We start from the raw sequence: 22563 nt of genomic DNA, 5'->3' as shown, positions 1-22563 counted from the left end.
ACGCATTTTCCATGGACGAAATTTCTGTCTTCCGTGACACATGCGCGATTCTTCCGTGACGCACAGCAGGGGGCTGGCACGTCCGTCGATGTGCCAGATGGGCTTCGGTCGACGGGTCTTCACATGAATTTGTTTTGGGCTTGAGTTTTTGGTCCGTCGCAGTTTATGCATAGGTCTCTCGCGGGTGGTGTCCGGCGATGTGGATTCACTGAAAGACCTGTCGGCCGAACCCTTCGACGGACATCTGCACACATCGACGAATGACCAGCACAAAAACACTTGTGAATTACTTATATCACGCATGGATCATGGAAGACCGACATTTCATCCATGGCCAATGTGCAGATTATACAAAGCTGCAGTGTGACGCGGCCTTCAGGCTCATTCAGGAACCAGTCTGGATTTTGGGTCCCTGCTTTGGGACACAAACCATCACCAGACTCCTTCAGAGCTGCGGGGCATGTTTTCATCCCGCCCTGCCCAACAGCCCACTATTCTTAGCTGCAGGTGAAATTCTCCTTCAGAATTGCTGGGATAGGCTCCAGCAACCCCGTGGTTGAGCGGCTTTAGAACATGGATGGATCTCAGAATGAAGAGCAGAACCCTGAGGCCGTCTGCTGAGGGCATCAGAGTGTTTATGATAAGAGACAGATGTGGATGAAGAGCAGTTCTCACTGGTCTCACTTTACTCCACTGGACTGGCAGTCCATCCATGCGAGTCCAAGTAAACAAAACTTGTGAATTAGTAGTAATATGGGGGGGGGGGGCATTGCTTTTCACAGCATCAAAGAAGTTTGGAAAACTTTATTCAATTCAATTTTATTCATATAGCTCAATATTTGCAACAACAGTCGTCTCAATGGGCTTCATACCTGTGATTGAATGATAAACATGAATCATAAAGAACATAAAGTCATAGAATTCAACAGGTAATGGCTAAACTAAACTAACACCCCTCTCTTAGACCCTCCTCCTCGGTAAGGAAAACCTCCAGATAAACAGAAGAAAAGAAGAAACCTCAGGGGGGTCCACATGAAGGAGGGATCCTCCCCCAGGACAGACAGGCGATGGACCAGAACTCTTAGAGAAGAATTAACTTATCAAACTCAACTACATGTTTAAATAGTCCAGCAGACGAGCTTCATCCAGACGGAGTTGGGGGACGGCTGGGGACGCCAGACGAGCCAGAGGGGGGGTCCACAGCCAAGCAGAGACATGGAGAACTAAATGATAAATAATGATCAAGAACAGAGGAGAGTGGAGGACAGAACCCCAGTGTACCATACTTTCCCCAGCTTCTGGTAACGGTTAAGCTTAGGGTTCAGGTCAGGGCTTTATCTATTAAGGCGGAGGCTCAGGTGGCTGAGGGGGTGGGCCAATAATCGAAGGGGTCGGTGGTTTGATACCCGCTCCCCCCAGCCAACTGTGGTTGTGTCCTTGGGCAAGACACCTCACCCTCCCTGGTGTGTGAATGCGTAGGAATGTGGCGGGCCGTTAACGCCCCGGGACAGCTGTGGACGTCACGTCTGGAAAAGCACAGATTCGTCTAATCCATTATCATTATTAAAAGCCTTATTTAAAAAGAAAACTCCAACTGTTGGCTACCTTTGTGAGTTACTAAAATACACGATATGAAACCTTTACATACGACGGATAACCGATGAAATATGTAATAAAACATAAATCACAGCTCCTGCACTGAAGAAAAGTTAGTGGCGTGATCTTACAGTTCCTCTCTTCCAAGTCTTCATAAGCGTTAAGATCTGCTGTCCTCAAAGGTTTGGTTGCATTTAAACTCTCTCACCTGTTCGTCAGTGAGGTTCAGTGGGGATCTTCATCACCTGTGTTGGGTTTGTCGTTGGCTCCTTCACTGCCTTCAGAGCATGGCTGTTCCTCTTAATCCAGCATTTTCTGCCATCTCTGATGATAAACCAACTCACCATGAAATAATAAGAGCGTGTTGTCATGAAAACATGCAGAAACGTGTCAGACATACATACATAATCCTCCAGCTATCCCCCAAGCTTTGAATTCAAAACCAGAACCATTTGGTACTGACGACAAACAGCTCAGATGTGAACAAAAACGTAGATCACTTTAATAGTCCAATGCCATGAATACAATAAATATGTCCGTCTGCATGAGCATCACACAAAAACACCAAACAGGAAAAGTCTTTGACTCAGAATTCAGACTCTGCTGGGTCACAATTTTAGTTTGTTCCTTCTTATTTTTCCTCTTTTGTTTGTCTTGTTGCTAAAACTTTCATCCAGACACTAAAATTGGGTTTGATCTGGATTGTACCTGTCGGTGTTTTTTCATTTGCTTCTTCCTGTTTGATTCCTGAAAGCCCCACAGTTTCTGTCTGCTCAGACAGTCGCTCTAGAAACTTTATTATTTGTCTGTTTCCGCATGTCAGACAGAAGTCCAACCACATTTGTGGTTCAGGGCCTGGAGGCAGGAATCCCCCCCGATCATCTGCTGATGTAGTCCCAGCTCATCAGAATGATCAATGAGACTTCAGTTTGTGACTGGACCCATCCGGACGCGTCAGGCTGTTGTTTATGGTCTTTGGTCTGACTGCAGTGGTCTCTTTGTCTCTCACCCACACGCTCCACAGAGTCTCCATCACAAACGCCACTTTGCTGCAGGAAGACCCTCTTTTTAAAACTGAAGGCAGACAGGCTGCAGAAACCGAAGCTGCTCTTCAGGTTGAGCCTCTGAATGTCCCTTTCTTAGTGGAAGGTTCACCGTGTGACGTCTTCATCTTCTCACAGCTTCATTGTTTCAAAGGTTTTTTGGTTTCTTAGAATCTACTAAACTGGAGTATAATGTTGTACGGGTTTGTCCTGAAGTTCTGAGCTCAAAACCCCTTGAAAGTGTTCTGAAGACGAGGATGGACACGTCATAACAACAAACCCTTTGAGATGCAGGAAGCTTCCAGCAAACCTCAATCCCCTGTTCTGGATCCGAGGGAGCGATGGCTTCAGGGTGGGCGCTGAACGCCACAGGGAGGATTTTACAAAGACGCTGAGGGTCCACTGGGGGGTCCTGACGCTTAGAGGCAGCTCTCAGGAGTCCTTTGGAGGCGTGGTCAGAAGTCGTAGGGTCGTACCATCATGGAAGTGGAGCGCAGAGAGTAGCTGGGACCTCTGAAGTGGTGCCACTTGATGCCGTTCAGCTTCCGGATGTTGTGGCCCACGGTGTAGTAGATCCCATTTAGGTTGGAGAATCCACAGGCGTCGAACCACCAACCTGAGTGCAAGAGAGAGGAAGGTAGAGAGAGTTCAACCTGCAGGCAAAATACAGTAATGACTTCAGCTTTTGCAAAATAAAACAGACTTCAATCGGATTGCAAAACGTTCTGGCTGAGCTCTGAACATGTTCATGTTTCAGAACCATGATGGCAAAAAATATGCAGAATCCAATCTTTATGTTACAGTTTCATTCATAAAGTGAAAAATATTTGGGCTAAATCATAGGATCGTCCTGGGTTTTTGGAAAGCCACGCCCACATCTGACAGCAGACAAACCCATAGAATCAAGAGTCTCTTCAATTGAATCCTGATAACATGCAGCAGATAAAGGGTCTGAAACGCAAACACATGGTGTCTGGATTGGACTGAGTGACTCCTCCCCCCTGGCGTTCTAAACAGGAAGTCCCGTAGACTTCTATGGAGAAACAAACAGCTGTTCCTCAGTCAGAAGAACCGTTCTGGATCTGACACCATTTTCTAACATCTTCTTGAGAATCGTCTCTTTTAAATATTTTTTCTTAGTTCAAGTTATTCAAGTCTTAAACGGACCAATCAGAAGCCTAAGTAAAAGTAGGCGGAGCCTGCTGGCCGTAACATCCAACACCTTTGATTGACAGATTTTATGTAGCCAGCTTTCCAGTGGAATGGGTGTGGCCTTCCAACAAGCTCCCTCCTGATTGGTGGTTGCTGTAGAAACATTGACTCAGACCGACTTGGACTTATAGCTGCTTAATGACGACATCTGGCTCCATATCACGGAAAAATGGCGACTGCTTTGACTTTGTTTGGTTGGAGGTAGAATCAAACCGTCTTCTTTGTGGGGGTGGGCATCACACTCCCTCAGTCCAGTTTCCACGTACAGTCTGTGATCTGAACAGGTTGGGACGTGTCCAGAGGAGCTTGGAGCAGACCGGGTCACTGATCTAATGTTATCCTGAGTTTTTCTCAGGTCATGGTTATTTGGATTCCTCTGGTTTTTCTGGAGAACCTTGAGATTTCTACCTGAAGAGAACAAACGTTCTCATTCCGGCTGTTCCCGGTTCCCTCCAGGTGACTTTATCTCACCTTAGCTCTCTGACGTGAGACCGCAGCTCTGGTCCAGCGAGACAGCAGTCGGTTCGGATTGGGCTCCAGAACGTCACCACGTTTCATTTTAGCGTGGTGTAAAACTGATTTTTCTGTGGGGGGGTTAGGGTGGATTCTGATCTGACTTTTTCCTTGTTTCACTGACCCTGTTCAAATCTAGACAACCAGTTGAGGCTGTTTCTGAAGCCAAAGCCACAGAAAGGACTTGGGTTCCGCCTCCACAGCTGGATTTCTGCCATCTGGCTTTTGTTTGCCCTCAGTGAAAATGTGAAACGATGTTTTGTTTAGCTGCTAGCCATTAGGACTGTTAGAGAAAGTGGAATGCTGACGAATCCTAACGGTGGGGGCGATAAGCTGAAGGCTTTGCTTGGTGACGTGTGTCTGAAAACGAGGCTGGCCTCGGAGCTTTTTCTGGATGAAGGTCTCATTATCGGCTAATGCGGCTGCAGTTCGGGTCATTAGCAGCTTTTTCCCGCCTCTGTCTTTCTCAGTGTTTCTCTGTAAATTGCTGTGATTTTAACAGACCGAATGGTAATCACTGAAGTTTTCTCCCCTGGGGGGTTTGGGGCTTTTCCTGAACGATTACCCCACTGTGAGATTGAACCATAGAGCTGTGTTTGTTGGCGATGGCTAAAGGAGAAGAGCGGGGGGGGGGGGGGGGGGATTAACGGATGGATGACCTTTTCTAAAAGAACTGATCTTCATCAGCAGGAAACACTTTGCCGTAGCAGCCGTTTACGACTTTAACTGGATGTTCGTCTGTTTTCAGACTTCTGTACATGAACATCGGTCATGGTGGCGGTCATGGCGGCGGTCATGGCAGACGGCTGCTGGTCTGCTCACCTCCAGTTAGCATCAGGGCACATTTGCAGTGGTCACAGTTGTCGTTGTCCTGGTCTCGGGTGCTGAAGCCGGCCCCGTGGGGGTTCAGGCTGCTCTGCTTACCTGCCGTCCCGCTGTAACCTCTGAGATACAACCTGGAGGGGGTGGGGCATGAATGCAAGGATTGAGAATTCAGCCAATGAGAAGCAATTACATTCAACACGAGTGATTGAAAGCAGAAATTAAATTATGAAGCTTTTGAACCCAAAAATGATTAAAAGAACTCGGCTGAATGTGTGTGTGTGAGTCTGTGTGAGTCTGTGTGTGTTTGTGTGTGTGGTGTGTCTGTTTGTGTGTGTGTCTGGGTGTGTGTGTGTAGGTGTGTCTGCGTGTGTGTGTGTCTGTGTGAGTCTGTGTGTGTTTGTGTGTGTGGTGTGTCTGTTTGTGTGTCTGTGTGTGTGTGTGTGTGTAGGTGTGTCTGCGTGTGTGTGTGTCTGCGTGTGTAGGTGTGTCTGCGCGTGTGTGTGTCTGCGTGTGTGTGTGTCTGTGTGTGTGTGTGTCTGGGTGTGTCTGCGTGTGTGTGTGTCTGCGTGTGTAGGTGTGTCTGCGTGTGTGTGTGTGCGTGTGTGTGTGTCTGCGTGTGTAGGTGTGTCTGCGTGTGTAGGTGTGTCTGCGTGTGTGTGTCTGCGTGTGTAGGTGTGTCTGCGTGTGTGTGTGTCTGCGTGTGTGTGTGTCTGCGTGTGTGTCACCTGTACTGCTGTCTTTCACTGGTCAGGGTGAAGCGGTCGTACTGGGCATGTGCAGAGTTCCCCTCCCAGTCCTTAAGCTCCACCCTCATGGTGTATTGGCTCTGGCTGGTCAGCTGGTACAGCACTTCGTTCCCCAGCCAGTGTTCTCCTAGCGTGTCTCCAAAACCCTGTGATGGAAGATCACGATGGGCTTTAGCGACACGTGTTGTTCTGACAGACGTCTGTCTGAGGAGGACTGACCGCTTTATACTCCCTCCAGCTCCTCTGGAAGTCCAGGCTGCCATTGAAGCGCCGCTGGAAGAGCGTCCAGCCTCCACCGCTGGTCTCCATGTCGCAGTACGCCTTCAGAGGACAGAGAGACACTTTCTGCTGAAACATGAAGCCATCAGGGATCCTTCTGAACAGTTTGGCCTCAGTGGTCATTAAGAAGGAGGAGCAATGCCCAGCTTGGCGTTGGACGGTTCCCGCCTCTGCGTCATCCATTAATGTCTGACAATGTACACCTGTAAGGGCACTATCCCGCCTATACCGCGGTCTTTTATGAAACACATAAATATTAAATTGATTGCTAGTACTTTAATGTTGTCATGCTTAAAGTTTAAGATGTTTTTCACATGAAGCGGACTATTGGACACGCGGTGTGACGCGTTGTCATGGTAACCTGAAGCCTGCTCTGCTGACGCTGGTGAATGAGCTGGCAGAGGTTTATACGTCACATCACGTATGCAGAGCATTATTTCAGAGGGAAAGTTCATGCCTTCGAGCGTTTGTTCCACTTTTGCCTCGACGTTTAACGTTTGCAAACGCATGTTCCACGTTCAGTTGTTCCAGTTACCAGCTGGCATTGAGGCCAGAGCCCCAACACAGAACGTTCAGACTGTGTAACCGGAACCTCTTTCATTGGTGTCCATCATCACTTTTTAGTGGACACTCTGCAGCCTGAACACCTCTCCAGGGAGGCGTCCAGGAGGCATCCGGACTAGATGCCCGAGCCACCTCAACTGGCTCCTTTCAATGTGGAGGAGAAGCGGTTCTACCCCGAGCTCTCCGCGGGTGGCCGAGCTTCTCACCCCATTTCTAAGGGAACGCCCAGCCACCCTACGGAGGAAACTCATGTCAGCCGCTTGTATTCGGGACCTCGTTCTTTGGGTTATGACCCAGAGCTCATGACCATAGGTGAGTATTGGAACAAAGATCGACCGGTAAATTGAGAGCTTTTCTTTTCGGCTCAGCTCTCTCTTCACCACAACGGACCGATACAGCGACCGCATAACTACGGACACCGCTCCGATCCGGCTGTCAATGTCGCGCTCCGGTCTTCCCTCACTCGTGAACAAGGCCCCAAGGTATTTAAACTCCTCCACCTGGGGCAAGGACACTCCACCCACCGAGAGATGGCAAACTACCTTTCTCCGGTCGAGAACTATGGCCTCAGATTTAGCGGTGCTGACCCTCATCCCAGCCGCTTCACACTTGGCCACAAACCGCCCCAATGCACGCTGGAGGTCCTGGCTCAATGAAGCCAACAGGACAACATCATCTGCAAAAAGCAGAGAGGAAATCCTGTGGTCCCCAAACCAGGCCCCCTCCAGCCCCTGGCTGCACCTACAAAGTCTGCCCATAAAAACTATGAACAGAACCGGTGAAAAAAGGGCAGGCTGCCGGAGTCCAACGTGGACCAGGAACACGGGCCCACGGGCCCAACTGGAGCCCGTGGGAAGAGCCCTGGTCATCAGGCACTCGCCTGGGAGCCCCAACCCCGGGCCTGGCTCCAGAGTGGGGTCCCGATGATGCCAATCCGGGCGACGTAATCGGGTCCTTGTTCTTTCCTTTCATCAAGGGGTTCTGTGTCCCAGTGGACATGTCCCACTGGGCGGAGGCCCTGGGGAAGACCCAGGACACGTTGGAAAGACTATGTCTCTCAGCTGGCCTGGGAACGCCTCGGGGTCCCCCCAGAGGAGCTGGAGGAAGTGGCTGGGTCGAGGGAAGTCTGGGCATCTCTGCTTAGACTGCTGCCCCCGCGACCCGGTCCTGATTAAGCTTAGGAAGATGGTCCGATGCGTAACCGATCTTTTGAAATGCAACCTCCTTCTGAACGGCCAGGCCACATGTATCCGACCTGAACTGCCTTGCAAAAATATCGGATTTTTTCAAAAAATCGGAATTGAGCATTAAGTCCTGCAGTGTGAACGTAGCCTAACTGCATAATGCAGGCATGTCTGAATCTACAGAAATACAGAAATTCCAAAATCCAGGTTCTGAAAATTTACCAGAAGTCTCTGTGAAAACCATGCACCAAAGCTCACTGGAACGCACTGGAGTCATAAAACAGTCTTTGGAAAATGTTTGGTGTTTGAAGAAATAAAAGTAGTCGGCATGCGTCCATGTTTGGTTAAAATCCAGGACTCTGAATACACTTAAGTCTTTCAGAGGCTATGGAGTATGGCTTGAGTTTACAGATTTATTGAGAAATGCTTTTTAAAGGGAAATACTTGACATTTATTTTAATATTTAAGCAACTAAAAGTGATTATTCTGGTGAAACTGCTGCAGGATTTTCCTAAATTGCGGTTTCTTTGCATAAATGTGTCGTTACAAAGGTCAGAGTTGTGTGGAAAAAATGAAGATTGGTGAGAAACTCTTGTTGATTGGAAGTTTTATTAATTTATTATTATTATTATGATGCATCCTCTCAAACTATCAAAAACGCTCCATAATAACAGACGAACTGATAGAACTCACAGATGTTTTCTAGAAAAGAGGCATAATGAGCAAACTGAACGGTTCAAACTAAAAGTTTGGCTGCAGGGGTGCTTACCTGCACAGGCTCGGTCCTGTTGCTGATGTAGAGATGGTACAGTCCACTGACTGAGTGCCCAGCTTTGTAAGCATCTGCACAGTCCCGCCACGCCTGGCTCTGAGGAGGCGGGCCTGCAAACAGCGGTTTGGTGATGAGCTGCCGTCTGACTGCACCTGAGAGTGTGTGTGCTCGCTCACGTGCACCTGTGGTGCTGGTCACCATGGCAATGAGCGTGTGCACGGACTCCATCAGCTGCGCCTGCTGCCTCTGCAGAGCCGTGTTGTTGCTGCTGGCGAGCCTCAGCTGCTTCTCCAAAGCCTCAATGGCCGTCATCTGAGTGTGGACCACTAACTGACAGGGGGCGGAGTCAGAGCCGTTAGTGTCCATCCAGAGGGGGTGGGGGTTTCCGTTACTAGTCACTAGTTAAAAATCTATAATATCAACGTTGATTTAGTCTTTACCTCCTAACATATGGAAGCAGGTCCGTAGCATAATTAAAATACTAGAAATGCTTTTTCATTTTCAAAATGAAGCTGACTCAAAATGAAAAAGAAAATCAAACCGCTTTTTCTTCTTCAACACCGCTTATTCTCTCACTCAGTTAAAATGGTGTTTGACATTTCATCTTCAGAAAGTTCTCTAGTAAATGTGTAGCAAAATTCAATTAAAAAGATCTAATTAGACAAGTAAAAGGTTTTTTTCATTTCAACATGACGTCACCTCACTTTGTTGTTTACATCCGGATTTTCTTTCTTTTTTCTGCAACTAAAAACATCCGATTTGTGTCCATCCGATGACAAACAACAACAATTCACCTCTTCTTTGTTTGACAGGAAGGCTGTTCTGAGTCTGAAACAGGATCCTGGTCCATAACTGACTCATCTCACAGGATAGAAACAACTTCCACTTGTTCAAAGTTATTCCTTCTTTGGGATTTAAACACATGCAGTTGTTGCTCATGTTGCTGTTAGCTGAAGTTCCTTTCACCTGTTTGGACATATGGATGCTGTGACCCCCCCCCCACACACACACACACACAGACAGACGGATGGGCTCTCCCTCTTACCTGCAGCTTGTTCTTCTCCTCCCTCATGTCCTCCAGCTCTCCTCTCTGCTGAGACTCCAGCCTCTGAACTTTGCTCTCCAAGCGGCTGAAAGGCACAGAGGAAGGCGCAGAGCGTCGGTTCACCGCCGAGTCATTAAGCTGCTTTCTGCTGTAAATCATGAGAATCGTCGGAAAATCCTCCCAGTTTGAAGGTTTTATGGCAGAAGCAGAAGGTCATCCAAACCAAGAAGAACATCCATCTGGTCTGCGTGACCCTGAGGTCCAGGCGCAGAGTTTGAGCTCTGAAGGTCATTTCTGGTCATTTTTAGGCGCAGCGACGTCCCGGTTTTGGAGGACCGGGGTTGAACAGTTTTTCTGGTTTGCCTTTCAACCGCTCCAAGCATTGTGAGCAGCTGTGCTTTTGTTTTTCTAGGATGGAACGATAAAGGTTTTCAAGGGAAAGTTGAACTTCCATTAAAAGTTGATGTTTACGGAGTCATTAAGTAATTGTTCTTCACTAAAGTTCCCCCAACAGGCCCTAAAACAACAGTTCTCCTGATGCAGCTCTTTTTCAACAGACCTGGATTGTGAGGGCCGTTGTCATGGTTACAGTTAATAATAATTATAATAATGGATTGGATTTATCTGCGCTTTAAAGTTCTTCCAGTGTGTCCATTATTCATTCATTCTTGCTGATGCTGCCACAGCTGCCCCGGGGCAGACTGGCAGAGGCGGGGCTGCCAGTACGGCCCCCCTGACCATCACCGGGACGTCCATGCTCATTCACACACCAGGACGCAGGCAGGGGGAAGTGTGACACAACGACAGTGGGCCGCCCCTTCACTGTTACTGTCATCTGGGACTGATTCAGTCATCAGGTGAATCTCCTTCGGCCTGACTGCCACTGAGGCTGCAGGAGCAGCAAAGTTCTCCAGCGTCTGCTGTGACCTCAGCGTTGCGTTCATAAAGGAGCTTCTCCTGTTTATGGAGTCAGATCTGTCTTTGCACGTCTAGAAGAAAAAACAGCAGAACGACACTAACATGTCAGGAAAAAAGGTTGGACGTGAAGAAGCACCCTCCTCTTCCTCTGGGAACCTCAACCTTCAGTCCTCTCAGAGCTCTTGGTGGTTCTGGTCTCTGAAGACTTTGGGCTCAGACCTGCTCCTCTCTTTGGCTTTAGTCTGGACCAGTTTCATTTGGGATTTCCAACTTTTGTTTCTTCCTTGAAGACTCTAAAGACACGCACAGACATTTGTCTGCAGGTTCGATCCTCATCCTTCCTTCAGTCTGGCTTTACTGCCGTCCTCATCAAACTGGAAGCATGTTTCTGTCGGTGTCAGTGCTCCACCCTTGTTCTTCTGAATGATGAAGGTTTCTGGTGCAGGTTGGTGACGCGTGACAGATTTGGTCCTGGCTCCTCTCTGAATGCTTTCATTTTAATCCACTAGAGGGAGCTGTTGCTCGAATGAAAGAGAAGTCAGGACAGACGCCAACATGAAGATGGTAAAGGCTCCTCATCATAACCATGCGGGTCGTCAGACATGTTCAGCACGTGTCACTGCCGTTCGTCATCAGGTACACCACCATTCCTACTGCTTCACATCAAACCTTTACTGCTGAGCACAAGAGAAGTTTGATGTTCGGACATTTTTCTTGCATCTGTGTGTCTGAGGCAAAGAGAATGTGAACCTGGAGTTTAATGCAACCCAAAGTCCTCCAGGGCTGCTGGACGTTACCACACTGAGCTGCATCGTGGGGGAAGCGAATCACTAAAGTCCTCCAGATATCTGGGATCATGCAGGATGGATCGTTTGGTAAACGCAGCCTCCGCTTGAACCTTCTGTGCTCTGATGGAGGGAGGAAACCTCCTCACGATGGTGAGTCATGGTGGTCATTCCGGACCTGAAACGCGTCATCAGCTCCTGACCTGCTGAGCTGCACGTGGACAGCGGTGCAGACCGAACGCTGTGGTTCCTGCAGCAGCGGGTGGAGGCATGTGGGCGTGTCAGCTTTCACGGTCAAAGTCATAAGTGTGTCTGTTGTGCTGCTTAGAAAAATAATTTAATGAGGGGGAGTTGTTCGCCTCTGGTTTCCACAGAGCATTCATTTCAGGCTGCAGTGGATGCAGTCTATTTCCTCAGACAGAAGCAGCTGTAAAGGATCTATTTGTAGTTTTCATCTCACATTTCAGATGAAAACAGGCAACAGGCAATAAAACACAACCGTTCAGATCGTTGAACAGCAGAGGGATGAAAACACCTTCAAACCTTTTGAAAGTAGTTCTTTATCTTTGATTTAATCAAGGAAAAGACTGTTTTTAGGTTTTAAAGACAATTTTTATAAGGTTCCAGTCAGGACCCGCTGCAGCGTTCTGCAAAGAAAACCATAAACCATGGCTTCTCCAAGCAGAACGTTGCTGCTTCCAGGTCGCTTTCATGTCATGACTTATTGTTGCAGACGTGTGTAAAGTGTGTTTTCTCCTGCAGCAGCGGGGAATACGATCTCTGCTCACAGCTGCAGCGGCTCGCAGAGGAAAGCTGCTTTAAAGGTGATTATTCCATCTCAAAGTGATTCAAGAATCCTGAAAAACACGTCTGTCCCACACACCAAAGATCATTTGCAGACCTTGGCCTCCGCATGGGGAGGAGCTGAAGACGCCTTCGGCTGGTTTCTAAAGAAATCCAATACACTGAAGGTGAAGCCTCGGTGCTCAGATCCTGTCATCACTGCAGGGAAAGACTGGAACGGGAGTCCGGGATCAAACCTTCGCCTTTTACCTGTTTTTGTCTCGCAGTTGCCGGATCTCAGTGGTCTGCTGCAGCAGCTCCTTCTCCAGCTTGTTGGTGTACAAAGAGTTCTCCAGAAGCTGGATCTCAATCCGAGAGGTTTGATTCAGCACCTGAGGAGGGAGCAAGAGTCAGACAAGCCCGGAGGACCGGGCAGAGCCAGAACCCGCCCGCGGTCACCTTGGCCTCCACCACGTTGAGTTTCCGCGTCTGCTCCGCCGTGTGCGTCAGCAGGTTGGTTCCGATCTCCAGCATCGTGGCCGTTTGGTTGTGGACAACGTGAGACGGGATGTTGGCCACGCCTCTCCTCAGGTTCTTCTGGATGAAGTTCTCCAGCTGCAAGCAGGAAGTGAGGAGATTCAGCGGAGTCAGAGCGTGTGATGGACAGGACACTAAGATCCAACAATGTTCTCCTGCCACTACAGCAGAGAACAAACCAGATCTGTTTGGGTTTGATCAGGTTCATCTCTTTGGTTTAAACCCAACTTTTGGTTTCCTTCTTAGAAACTTAAGTCTGAAGAATCTAAACATAAGATTTTATTCAAGTGTCTGCATGAAACCCACAGCACAGCTCCTGCAGCGTTCCCCTGTTAGTTTTCAGATGTATCTGACATGCTGAGTACCTGATCAGACCGTTCTGAGGAAGAGGACCGGGTCCTGCTTCAGAAACCGGATCTGACCCCAATCTGCTCTGAGGAAGAGGAGGACTCCTGCAGGACTGCCACATTCTACTGTGAGTTTCAATCAAAGGGAAGATTTTCAAAAGTTTCTGGCTTTCAGTGAGAACCACGGTTCCATCAGAACAACAGAGGAACCAGGAAGATCCAAAGAGCAAGAAACCAGAGAAGACCGGACTCCTGTCAGGGGAACTCGGAACGATAAAGTTAGATCTGTAATCCTCACATTCAAGAGATTACAAATCTCACCAATCTGCTACAAGAATCTGCCACATGCATTTATGTAAATGAGAACTGGACTGAATGAGAACTGGTCTGAACAGGAACTGGTCTGAATGAGAACTGGTCTGAATGAGAACTGGTCTAAAAGAGAACTGGTCTGAATGAGAACTGATCTGAATGAGAACTGGTCTAAATGAAAACTGATCTGAATGAGAACTGGTCTAAATGAAAACTGGTCTGAATGAGAACTGATCTGAATGAGAACTGGTCTAAAAGAGAACTGGTCTGAATGAGAACTGGTCTGAATGAGAACTGGTCTAAATGAAAACTGGTCTGAATGAGAACTGGTCTAAATGAAAACTGGTCTGAATGAGAACTGATCTGAATGAGAACTGGTCTGAATGAGAACTGGTCTGAATGAGAACTGGTCTGAATGAAAACTGGTCTGAATGAGAACTGGTCTAAAAGAGAACTGGTCTAAAAGAGAACTGGTCTAAATGAGAACTGGTCTAAATGAGAACTGGTCTGAACAGGAACTGGTCTGAATGAGAACTGATCTGAATGAGAACTGGTCTAAAAGAGAACTGGTCTGAATGAGAACTGGTCTGAATGAGAACTGGTCTAAATGAAAACTGGTCTGAATGAGAACTGGTCTAAATGAAAACTGGTCTGAATGAGAACTGGTCTGAATGAGAACTGGTCTAAAAGAGAACTGGTCTAAATGAGAACTGGTCTAAATGAAAACTGGTCTGAATGAGAACTGGTCTAAATGAAAACTGGTCTGAATGAGAACTGGTCTAAATGAAAACTGGTCTGAATGAAAACTGGTCTGAATGAGAACTGGTCTGAACAGGAACTGGTCTGAATGAGAACTGGTCTTAATGAGAACTGGTCTAAATGAGAACTGGTCTGAAAGAGAACTGGTCTGAATGAGAACTGGTCTGAATGAGAACTGGTCTGAATGAGAACTGATCTGAAGGAGAACTGGTCTGAAAGAGAACTGGTCTGAATGAGAACTGATCTGAAGGAGAACTGGTCTGAATGAGAACTGGTCTGAATGAGAACTGGTCTAAATGAGAACTGGTCTAACTGGTCTGAATGAGAACTGGTCTAAGGCTGCATTTACACTGCAGGTCTTGATGCCCATATCCGATTTTCGGACTATATCTGATTGACGACCCGCTTACATCATCTTTTAAAAGTGACCCGTATCTGATTTTTGCATTTAGACGTAGACAGGAACAGGACGTTCTGAGGACTACGTAGCAGCATTTCCACCTTCCGCGGACCTCTTTCGGACTTTTGTGACTGCGGTTGTCATGGAGGCAACTCAGCGAGGAAGGAGGCGTTGCCTCGGGCGCTCTAGATTGGAGAGGAAAAAGGAGGGCTGCTCGGCTCTCTCTGAGTTTTGAATGAGGAAGTGTTTGGAGACGTTGTGCTGTACTAACAGTTTGATCCAAGTGTTGAACCTTTCCTGCGGGATGACTTCTCTTTTTCCGACCGTGGTCAGAAACGCACGGGAGATTGTCTTCAGGGCCGAAGGCGGATTCTCCTTCGGGGTTCACTTTCCCGTTCTGAACCCTCAGCCTCCAGAGTGGGTTAAGAAAGACTCCAAAACTTTTGGGGGAGACACATTATTTCTAATTTACGGTTCTTTAACACTCCCCCGCTCCGTGGTGACACCCCCTCTCCTCTCCTTACACACACTCAGCACGCGCGGTCGCCATCATACACGCCCACACTCCGCAACACAATCAAAGAAATAAACGGCTTCTAGCCTGTTCCATAGCAACGGTGTCCAGCTTGATTAATTACCGTTTGCGTCCCGACCGGGACCGGACCGGGAATAACAGCGGTTTCCGACTACAGTCTGAAGCCTGAGGCTGAAAGGTAACACGCTGACAACAACATCAGCGCACAAAAGCACCTTAATAAGTCATGTGATCTCAGTTGGTGTCTCCTGAGTTGACGTCACTGATGTACGACTCGCATTTCCTGGGGAATATCCGATTTGTCTGCTTACATGGCACACGCTAATGCACGTATCCGATTTATTTCCACATATGAATGAGGCCTGAATCCGATCTGAGAAAATCAGAATCCATGCGCTTTTGTCCTTTGGTCTTAATGAGAACTGGTCTAAACAGGAACTAGATTAAATATGAACTGGTCTAAACAGGAACAGGTTTCTGCATCATGAAGAAGGGTGGTGGGATGGGGGGGGGGGTCTATAAGACATTTATTACCCACTGAAAGAAGGAAAACAGCTAAAAGTCTCGTCTTCACTGAGACTGCTGAGACACACCTTTACACACACATTAACACAAACTCATAATCACACATAACAGTTACACAACAGCCCTTTCACCCACACTGACAGACACACACATATTTGCACACAAACACACACATATTTGCACACAGACACACACATAACTGACATTAGCAATCTTGGATTCAGCTGTTTGCGAAGAATTTCGGAAACATGGTGAAGGAACCCGAGGAAACGGACCGAACTCTAATTTATTTCAGTTTTTGAAAATGGACCATCTGGATTCCAGGTATGGAAAATAGCTAAACTAACAAATGTTTGTTATCTGACGTGTTTCTGCGTGACCTCTCCATGACCTCGATTGCATCCCGAATCAAAGAGTCAGATGAGGAGAAGCTACCCCCCACAGAGATGCAGACAGACAGACAATGTGAAGCTCATTTCATCCGATTTCATAAATCTGGCTTGTCAGGAGGCCCATGCAGACGTGGGTCGGCTCATTCCTGGGAACATCGGTCCATGCCAGCTCGTGCTGCCACCCTGTGACCCCCATCCTCCGACAAACAAACAATCCGTCCCTCCAGCCGCCCATTCCTGCATCCAGGATATCACTGAGAAGCACTGGCGGTCGATAAATATACTGCTGGACCAACAAACAGCCGGGTCCCTGTGGGACGGACCGTTACCGCTCAGGCAGAGTTCAGGCCGCTCCGCCCAGAGCGCGTTATCCGGCAGCGGTTCCCCAACGGACACGCATCCCTGTGAAACCTGCAGTCTGTTAGAATGCGTCTGCTTGATGCTCGTAACGTTCATGAAATGAAAGGTTTCCCCCCCTTGGCTGGGGTGTTAGTGTCTATGCTGACACCCCAGCCAACAGGAGGACAGAGCGGACGCTGAGTTCTCTCTTTAGCTTCTTTCTTTTTTTTTCTATAGTCATTTCTCTTTTAATTGTGTTTGTTTTGGTGTATTTTATCATGAGGGGCTTATTAAATTACTAGTTTGTTTTTGTGTACAGCACTGTTTTCTTTACATTAAAGGTGCTATAGGAATAAATGAATTTGAATTTATCATTAGTGTGCCATTGTGTTTAGTCTGCTTTATAGTTTAACAAGCTCCACTGAATCAGAGAACGATCTGACATGTGCAGATGGGTGTCGCACTGACCCTGACCCTTTTTCACGTTTGTCAAGAATCCGGGCTCAATGGACTGAACCCAACTTCCTGTTGAGACACACCTTTATACACATTCACACACACACACAAAAACTCATAAACACACATTTACTGACACAACAACCCTTTGAACCACACTGAGAGACTCACACACAAATATGCACATATTCACACACACACACACATGCACACACATGCACGTACACACAAACACATACACACGCACATATATATACATACACATATGCACGAACACACACACGTACACACACACATTCACACAGAGACATATACATGCACATATATGCACTTACACACACACATTCACACACACACACAGACATAAACATGCACATATATGCACTTACACACACACATTCACACACACACATTCACGCACACACACACACACACACATTCATGCAGACTTGTGAAAGACACAATCATTTCTGCACAGCTACAGACTCACACTGTCAGCATTAGGAGGGCTTGTTTCAGAGATGCTAACTCAAACCACATGTTGGGTTGCCCGTTATCTGGCCCTCTGGGTGACTTCAGAGGGGCTGGAGGGGGGGGGGCTGTCCCAATAATAAGACTGACGTACAGGCAAGAAGCAGTGATATCAATCTGGGATAACAAGTGTGTGCTGCTGGAGTGTGTGGATCCCAGCAGCACGTCTGCAGACAGCATGGGTTGGTGAAAGCGTTTGCATTACTCTTGTTCCAGCTTTGTGGAGGTTTCAGTCGTTTAGCTCAGCGTAAGCGACGCAGCGCCTCATGACCTTTTGACCTTTAAAGCCACATTCTTTTGCTGAGTCCATAAGATTTCCAGAAAATCTATTTTTTCGCTTCAACAGGGCCATCCAGTAGATCCTGAAGGACCTGTGCGTCTGGAACGAGAGGTAGGTTAGATTTTCAAAACAAAACAGGAAACCCCACACGAGACAACAGGACGCTTGACGAGACATGACAATGGCTTAGAGGGAACACAGGAAGTGGGTGAAAAGCTGCAGGAGGTCATAGACTGGAGGAACCGCCTCCATGATGCACCCGTACAGGGGGGCTGACCCTCACGGGTTCTGTGGGTTCTGGGTTGTCCGGGCCGTGCAGCGTCATAGAGGGGGGGGCCGGTGTGTCTTGCAGTTCCTTGGAGGCCATCATGAAAACGGAACGTACCATTTCTGTGAGCGTGGTAAGTGTATTCTTAAAAAGTATTCGTAAAGATTCGTAAACATCTGTCAGGACAGCTGGGACCCGACTGATGTCATCAACAGCCAGTGGGACAGGAACCAGAAACCTGCAGGTCAGCGACTGTCTGGGTCTGGAGTGGAACACCTTTGGTCCAAAACTCACACCTGAAGCTCTTTCCAGAGAACTTTAGACGAATGGGGAAAATATACCACCTTTTCATACATTTACTGGACACTAATGAGTGAGATATCATAAGAAATCATATACAGGGCAACAGAATATAAAGACAGCAGCACAGGAGATGATGGGATTTCTGGCTAAATAGATGAATTTGTTTCCTCCTCCAGTCTTTGTCCTAAAGCCTCAGGGACTTACTCAATCTGACCTCCCAAAGAAAGGGCCGCATGACCTGACGGGCTCCAGTCCGGGTGGCTTAATGATGTCAAATGTGTCCGGCTGCAGAGGAAGATGTAAAACATGCAGGGATGGGCCCAAAGGACCTCTGCTGGCAAACTTTAACAGGGAAGGGATTGCAGTGTACTCACACACATGCTGCCCTGACCCCTGAAACCAGGTCACGACCTTCAGAGGGCCGTCTGAACCTCCGTCACTGTCGTCCCAGCTAGAACTCGTGCAACCAGGCAGGAGTCTAAATGTGAAACCTACACGTCAGTTTACGATGACTGTGTGAGCGTCTTCAAGCCATACAGCTCAACCTTCTGCTTACGCAGCCACGCTTTATCTAGAAAAAATAGTTTAATCAAAGTAAGCAGACCACGTTGAGCAATGCTCCTGCAGGCTGCAGGCCCCTCATGTTATTGCAGCGTGTCTGTCAGAATTAAGGCAGCCAGATGTTTCAGCAAACAAAAAGGAGAATGTTTTTTCTCCGGCTCTTCCTCTGGAATGGATGTCCTCTCGCATGGTCCTTGACCTTTGCCCCCACTGTCTCATACATGAACCTTTCTTGAATTCCTTGGTTGCAAAGCACTCTAACCGTGACACATAACACTCAACTCTGCTTCAAGTAATATCTGAGATTTTTTCATGTTTCTATGAACCTCTGAGTGTATTTTCTTACGTTGGATGGGCTTTCTTGTCCTCGGCGTGACACCTGCTGAACGTCTGCCGCCCTCACACAGACGAGAACCCCTACAGGTCGTCCGGGTGGATTTCGCCTCCTAATTAAAGCTCTACAGCCATGTTCCTGCTTTCTTAAGAAGTCATGATGCAGAAAAGGAAGAAGATCCGATCAGGACCGGCCAGTGGAAAATAGTTTAAGAAAGTGAAAGATCTGATAAAGTTAGAAAAGAAAATCATGAAAAACTGAAGGTGACAGAAAATCCTAATGCTGCTGTCAGGACGGCATCACTAAAACCTGGAATAGAAACTTCCAGGAGATCCCAGTAAAAGCTGAACGCTGCATGTGGCTTAGAAGACAGATTCACAGATATATTTAGGAAAAATTCCGTTGATGACTCATAGTTTATGTCAACAGATGCATTTAAATTCTAAAATCTCCTCATGTCATTCCTTAAAATGAAAAAAACATTGAAATTTGATTGAAATTTAAAATTTTTTTTGTTTTTTAAGTCTCATCTCATTTCAAGAACGTTATACATAAAAGTTATTTATGTGTTTTTTAGAAGTGGGATCTTTAAACTACAACTACTGACGCAGGTACACTTCACCATTAGATCCACCTTGCTGGTACCGGGTTGGACCCCTTTAACCTTCAGAACCGCCTTAATCCTTGGTGTCATTGATCCCACACGGTTCTGGAAACATTCCTCAGAGACTTTGGTCCATGTTGTCATGACAGCATCAGTTTCTGCAGATTTGTCTGCTGAACATCCATGATGCTGGTCTCCCGTTCCACCACATCCCAAAGGTTCTCTATTGGGTTCTGGTGACTGAGGAGAACGTTTGAGTCCAGAGAACTCATTGTCATGTTCTAGAAACCAGTCTGAGATGATTCCAGCTTGATGACATGGAGCCTATCCCCCACACCATGACACCACCACCACCTGCCTGAACCGTTGATACGAGGTAGGATGGATCCATGCTTCCATGTGGTTGAGATTCTGACCCAACCATCTGAATGTGGCAGCAGGAATGGAGACTCATCAGACCAGACAAGGTTCTTCCATCTTTTTGGTGAGTCTGTGTGAATTGTAGCCTCAGTTTCCTGTTCTTAGCTGACAGCAGTGGTACCCGGTGTGGTCTTCTGCTGAACGACGCCTTCAGGTGATTACATCATCTCTGCGGTTCTGTTACCCTTCGGGTGAGCTTCTCCCTCCATCAGCAGCAGCCTGCTGACTTTGGCAGGAGTCCCCCTTTGAGGATGCAGTAAATCTGGGATTAGGTCTCAAATGTTCTCTGAGCCTCTGAACAGATTTTAATAAATGTCTGGCTCCACATGGGACTCGCCGCCGTGTTTTATTTCCCGTGAATGCTGACTTAACGGTTCCTCTGTGACATAAAATCCTGAAACTTTTTTCTCCTTTTGCTTCAAACCTGCAGAACATTTTCTGTCGGCAGCAGCTGTCCAAAGAGGTGAAGCATTTATTTCAACTTAATCTCTTTTCAGTTTCCTGAAATTTCCCTAAATCATAATTTTGTTCTTCAGCCGTCTCAAACAAACCCTATTTTTCTTTTCCCCATCAATATCTTCTTTTTTAGTTATATGATAGATTAATTTGAGCTTCAATAACCTAAAAAACGAATATGAGTGAATGTTGGCGTCTGTAAAAAGCCTTGAAACTCCCGCAGAGGGACCGCCTGTCAGCCGCCGTTATGACGAGCGCTCCTGCACGTGTGCATGTTGGGATTTTAAGTGTTAAACGTTCGTTGAAGTTTTGTGTTAAATATTCACTCCAAGTCCTAACCGGACTCACCGTGGGTCTACTGAGCTTTCAGCCAATGATTTTCCACGCTGTCCCATAATTCCCTCCGACTGCGTGTCTATGCTGATTTCCATCACTTCTTATCTGCAGTGAAGCAGACCTGAGTCCATTTTTATAATGTTAAAGTTCCAGATTTCTTTTCAGAAACACGAGAGGCAGCGCAGACGCATACACAGATGCAGACGCAGACACAGATGCAGACGCAGACGCAGACACAGATGCAGACGCAGACACAGATGCAGACGGAGACACAGATGCAGACGCAGACACAGATGCAGACGCAGACACAGTGTCAGACGCAGACGCAGACACAGATGCAGACGCAGACACAGACACAGATGCAGACGCAGACACAGATGCAGACGCAGGTTTAACTCTGTGTTTTTTAAGAATCCTTCGTTTCTGTTGATGGAAAAGTTGAACCGGTGATGAGATGGGAAACCAGTGAAGCCCTGAAAACACTGCACACACACACAACAGTTCCTGCTGATAAGAAAAACTCTACAAACATTTGAAAATGACTCAACCTTTCAGTTTTCACCTGAAGACCACCTGGACTGTGAATCTGCATAAACTGAGCTGAGACGACGACAGTCACAAAGAAATGAGGGAACCAAAGAGCTGAAGGAGGCCGAACGTTTGTGTTCAGGTTTTTCATCAGTGTCACACGTGAAAGGAGGGAAACTATCTCAAACCAACAATTTTTTCCTTTTGAAAATGTTTTTTCAAAGTGTGAAACATTTTTAAATTGGAACAAAAACATGTGGTTTACATATTTTTGACTTGAGATGCCTAAACATGCACAAACCAGCAACCGTCTGAACCCTAAAGGGCTCAACAAGAGAGGCTCAACAAAGCATCAGGATCCAACCTGAAGATCAATGTGGGAGCAGAGCGTCCACATGAACGCCACTCAGAGACGCTCTGAACAGGTCATGTGACCTGGAGCTTCCTGCACATCCTGACGTAGAACCCGTGGAGGTCCAATAACACGTCCAGACCCTCGTATTTGATGCTGGGGTCCATAAATGGGGGCTGAAACATTAGGATGGAGTAGAAAAGGTTTGCTTCTGTTACAGATTTCACAACGTTCCAAACGTTTTAGCATCAGTGTGGAGGTTTTTCTGGACAACCGTCAACAGAAACCAAACAACAAACTCAATTCTCTCTTTGTTTTTAAATGTGCTTTGGCTTTTGCAGGATTTAATCATTTCTGAGGCTGTGGTGCAGAGGTAGACAAACTCAAAAAGTCACAGGTTTGAATCCTGCTCTCCATGTGTCAAAGTCTCCTTGGGAAAGACAGTGAAGCCCACATTGGTCCTGGTGGTCCGGTTTACACCGTGGGCTTTGATGATGGTGGAAAGGTGCTCCACACGTGTTACCACAGTCACAGCTACAACATGTGATCATTAAAACTCATCAGGAACTTTCAAACTGATGGAAAAGGCTCATATTCTCTAACGGTATAGATATATTACCTTCTTAGAGATGAAATAATTCTAATCAAACAGACCAAAGACCCCACAGAAGAGAGGGACGGACAACCCTCCTGACATTAAACAAATGATCCTCACTGTCTTAT

At 47.1% G+C, this 22563-nt stretch overlaps 1 protein-coding gene across 3 annotated transcripts in view; it reads right to left on the bottom strand.

The window, feature by feature from the left end:
* Nucleotides 1-2074: 2074 nt before the first annotated feature.
* The window catches only part of angpt4 (angiopoietin 4), a 66819-nt gene continuing 46330 nt past the window's right edge, over nucleotides 2075-22563 (bottom strand). The window contains exons 2-10 of one of the 3 annotated variants that reach the window (XM_078948153.1): nucleotides 12725-12880; nucleotides 12536-12657; nucleotides 9780-9864; nucleotides 8911-9064; nucleotides 8732-8844; nucleotides 6155-6256; nucleotides 5915-6081; nucleotides 5187-5320; nucleotides 2075-3255 (exon numbers count right to left, since the gene is read on the bottom strand). In XM_078948153.1, the coding sequence (XP_078804279.1) occupies nucleotides 3095-3255; nucleotides 5187-5320; nucleotides 5915-6081; nucleotides 6155-6256; nucleotides 8732-8844; nucleotides 8911-9064; nucleotides 9780-9864; nucleotides 12536-12657; nucleotides 12725-12880 (1194 nt within the window). In that variant the 3' untranslated portion in view covers nucleotides 2075-3094. Of the gene's footprint in view, nucleotides 3256-5186; nucleotides 5321-5914; nucleotides 6082-6154; nucleotides 6257-8731; nucleotides 9065-9779; nucleotides 9865-12535; nucleotides 12658-12724; nucleotides 12881-22563 lie in introns of all 3 variants that reach the window. The other 2 variants (XM_023955354.2, XM_023955353.2) reach the window with 2 other exon arrangements.

The sequence above is a fragment of the Oryzias latipes genome, chromosome 5, assembly GCF_053564925.1.
Source record: "Oryzias latipes strain Hd-rR chromosome 5, Olatipes_Hd-rR_3.1".
Classification (NCBI taxonomy): domain Eukaryota; kingdom Metazoa; phylum Chordata; class Actinopteri; order Beloniformes; family Adrianichthyidae; genus Oryzias; species Oryzias latipes.
Note: the sequence above shows the minus strand (reverse complement) of the source record. Positions and strands in the feature narration are given on the sequence as shown.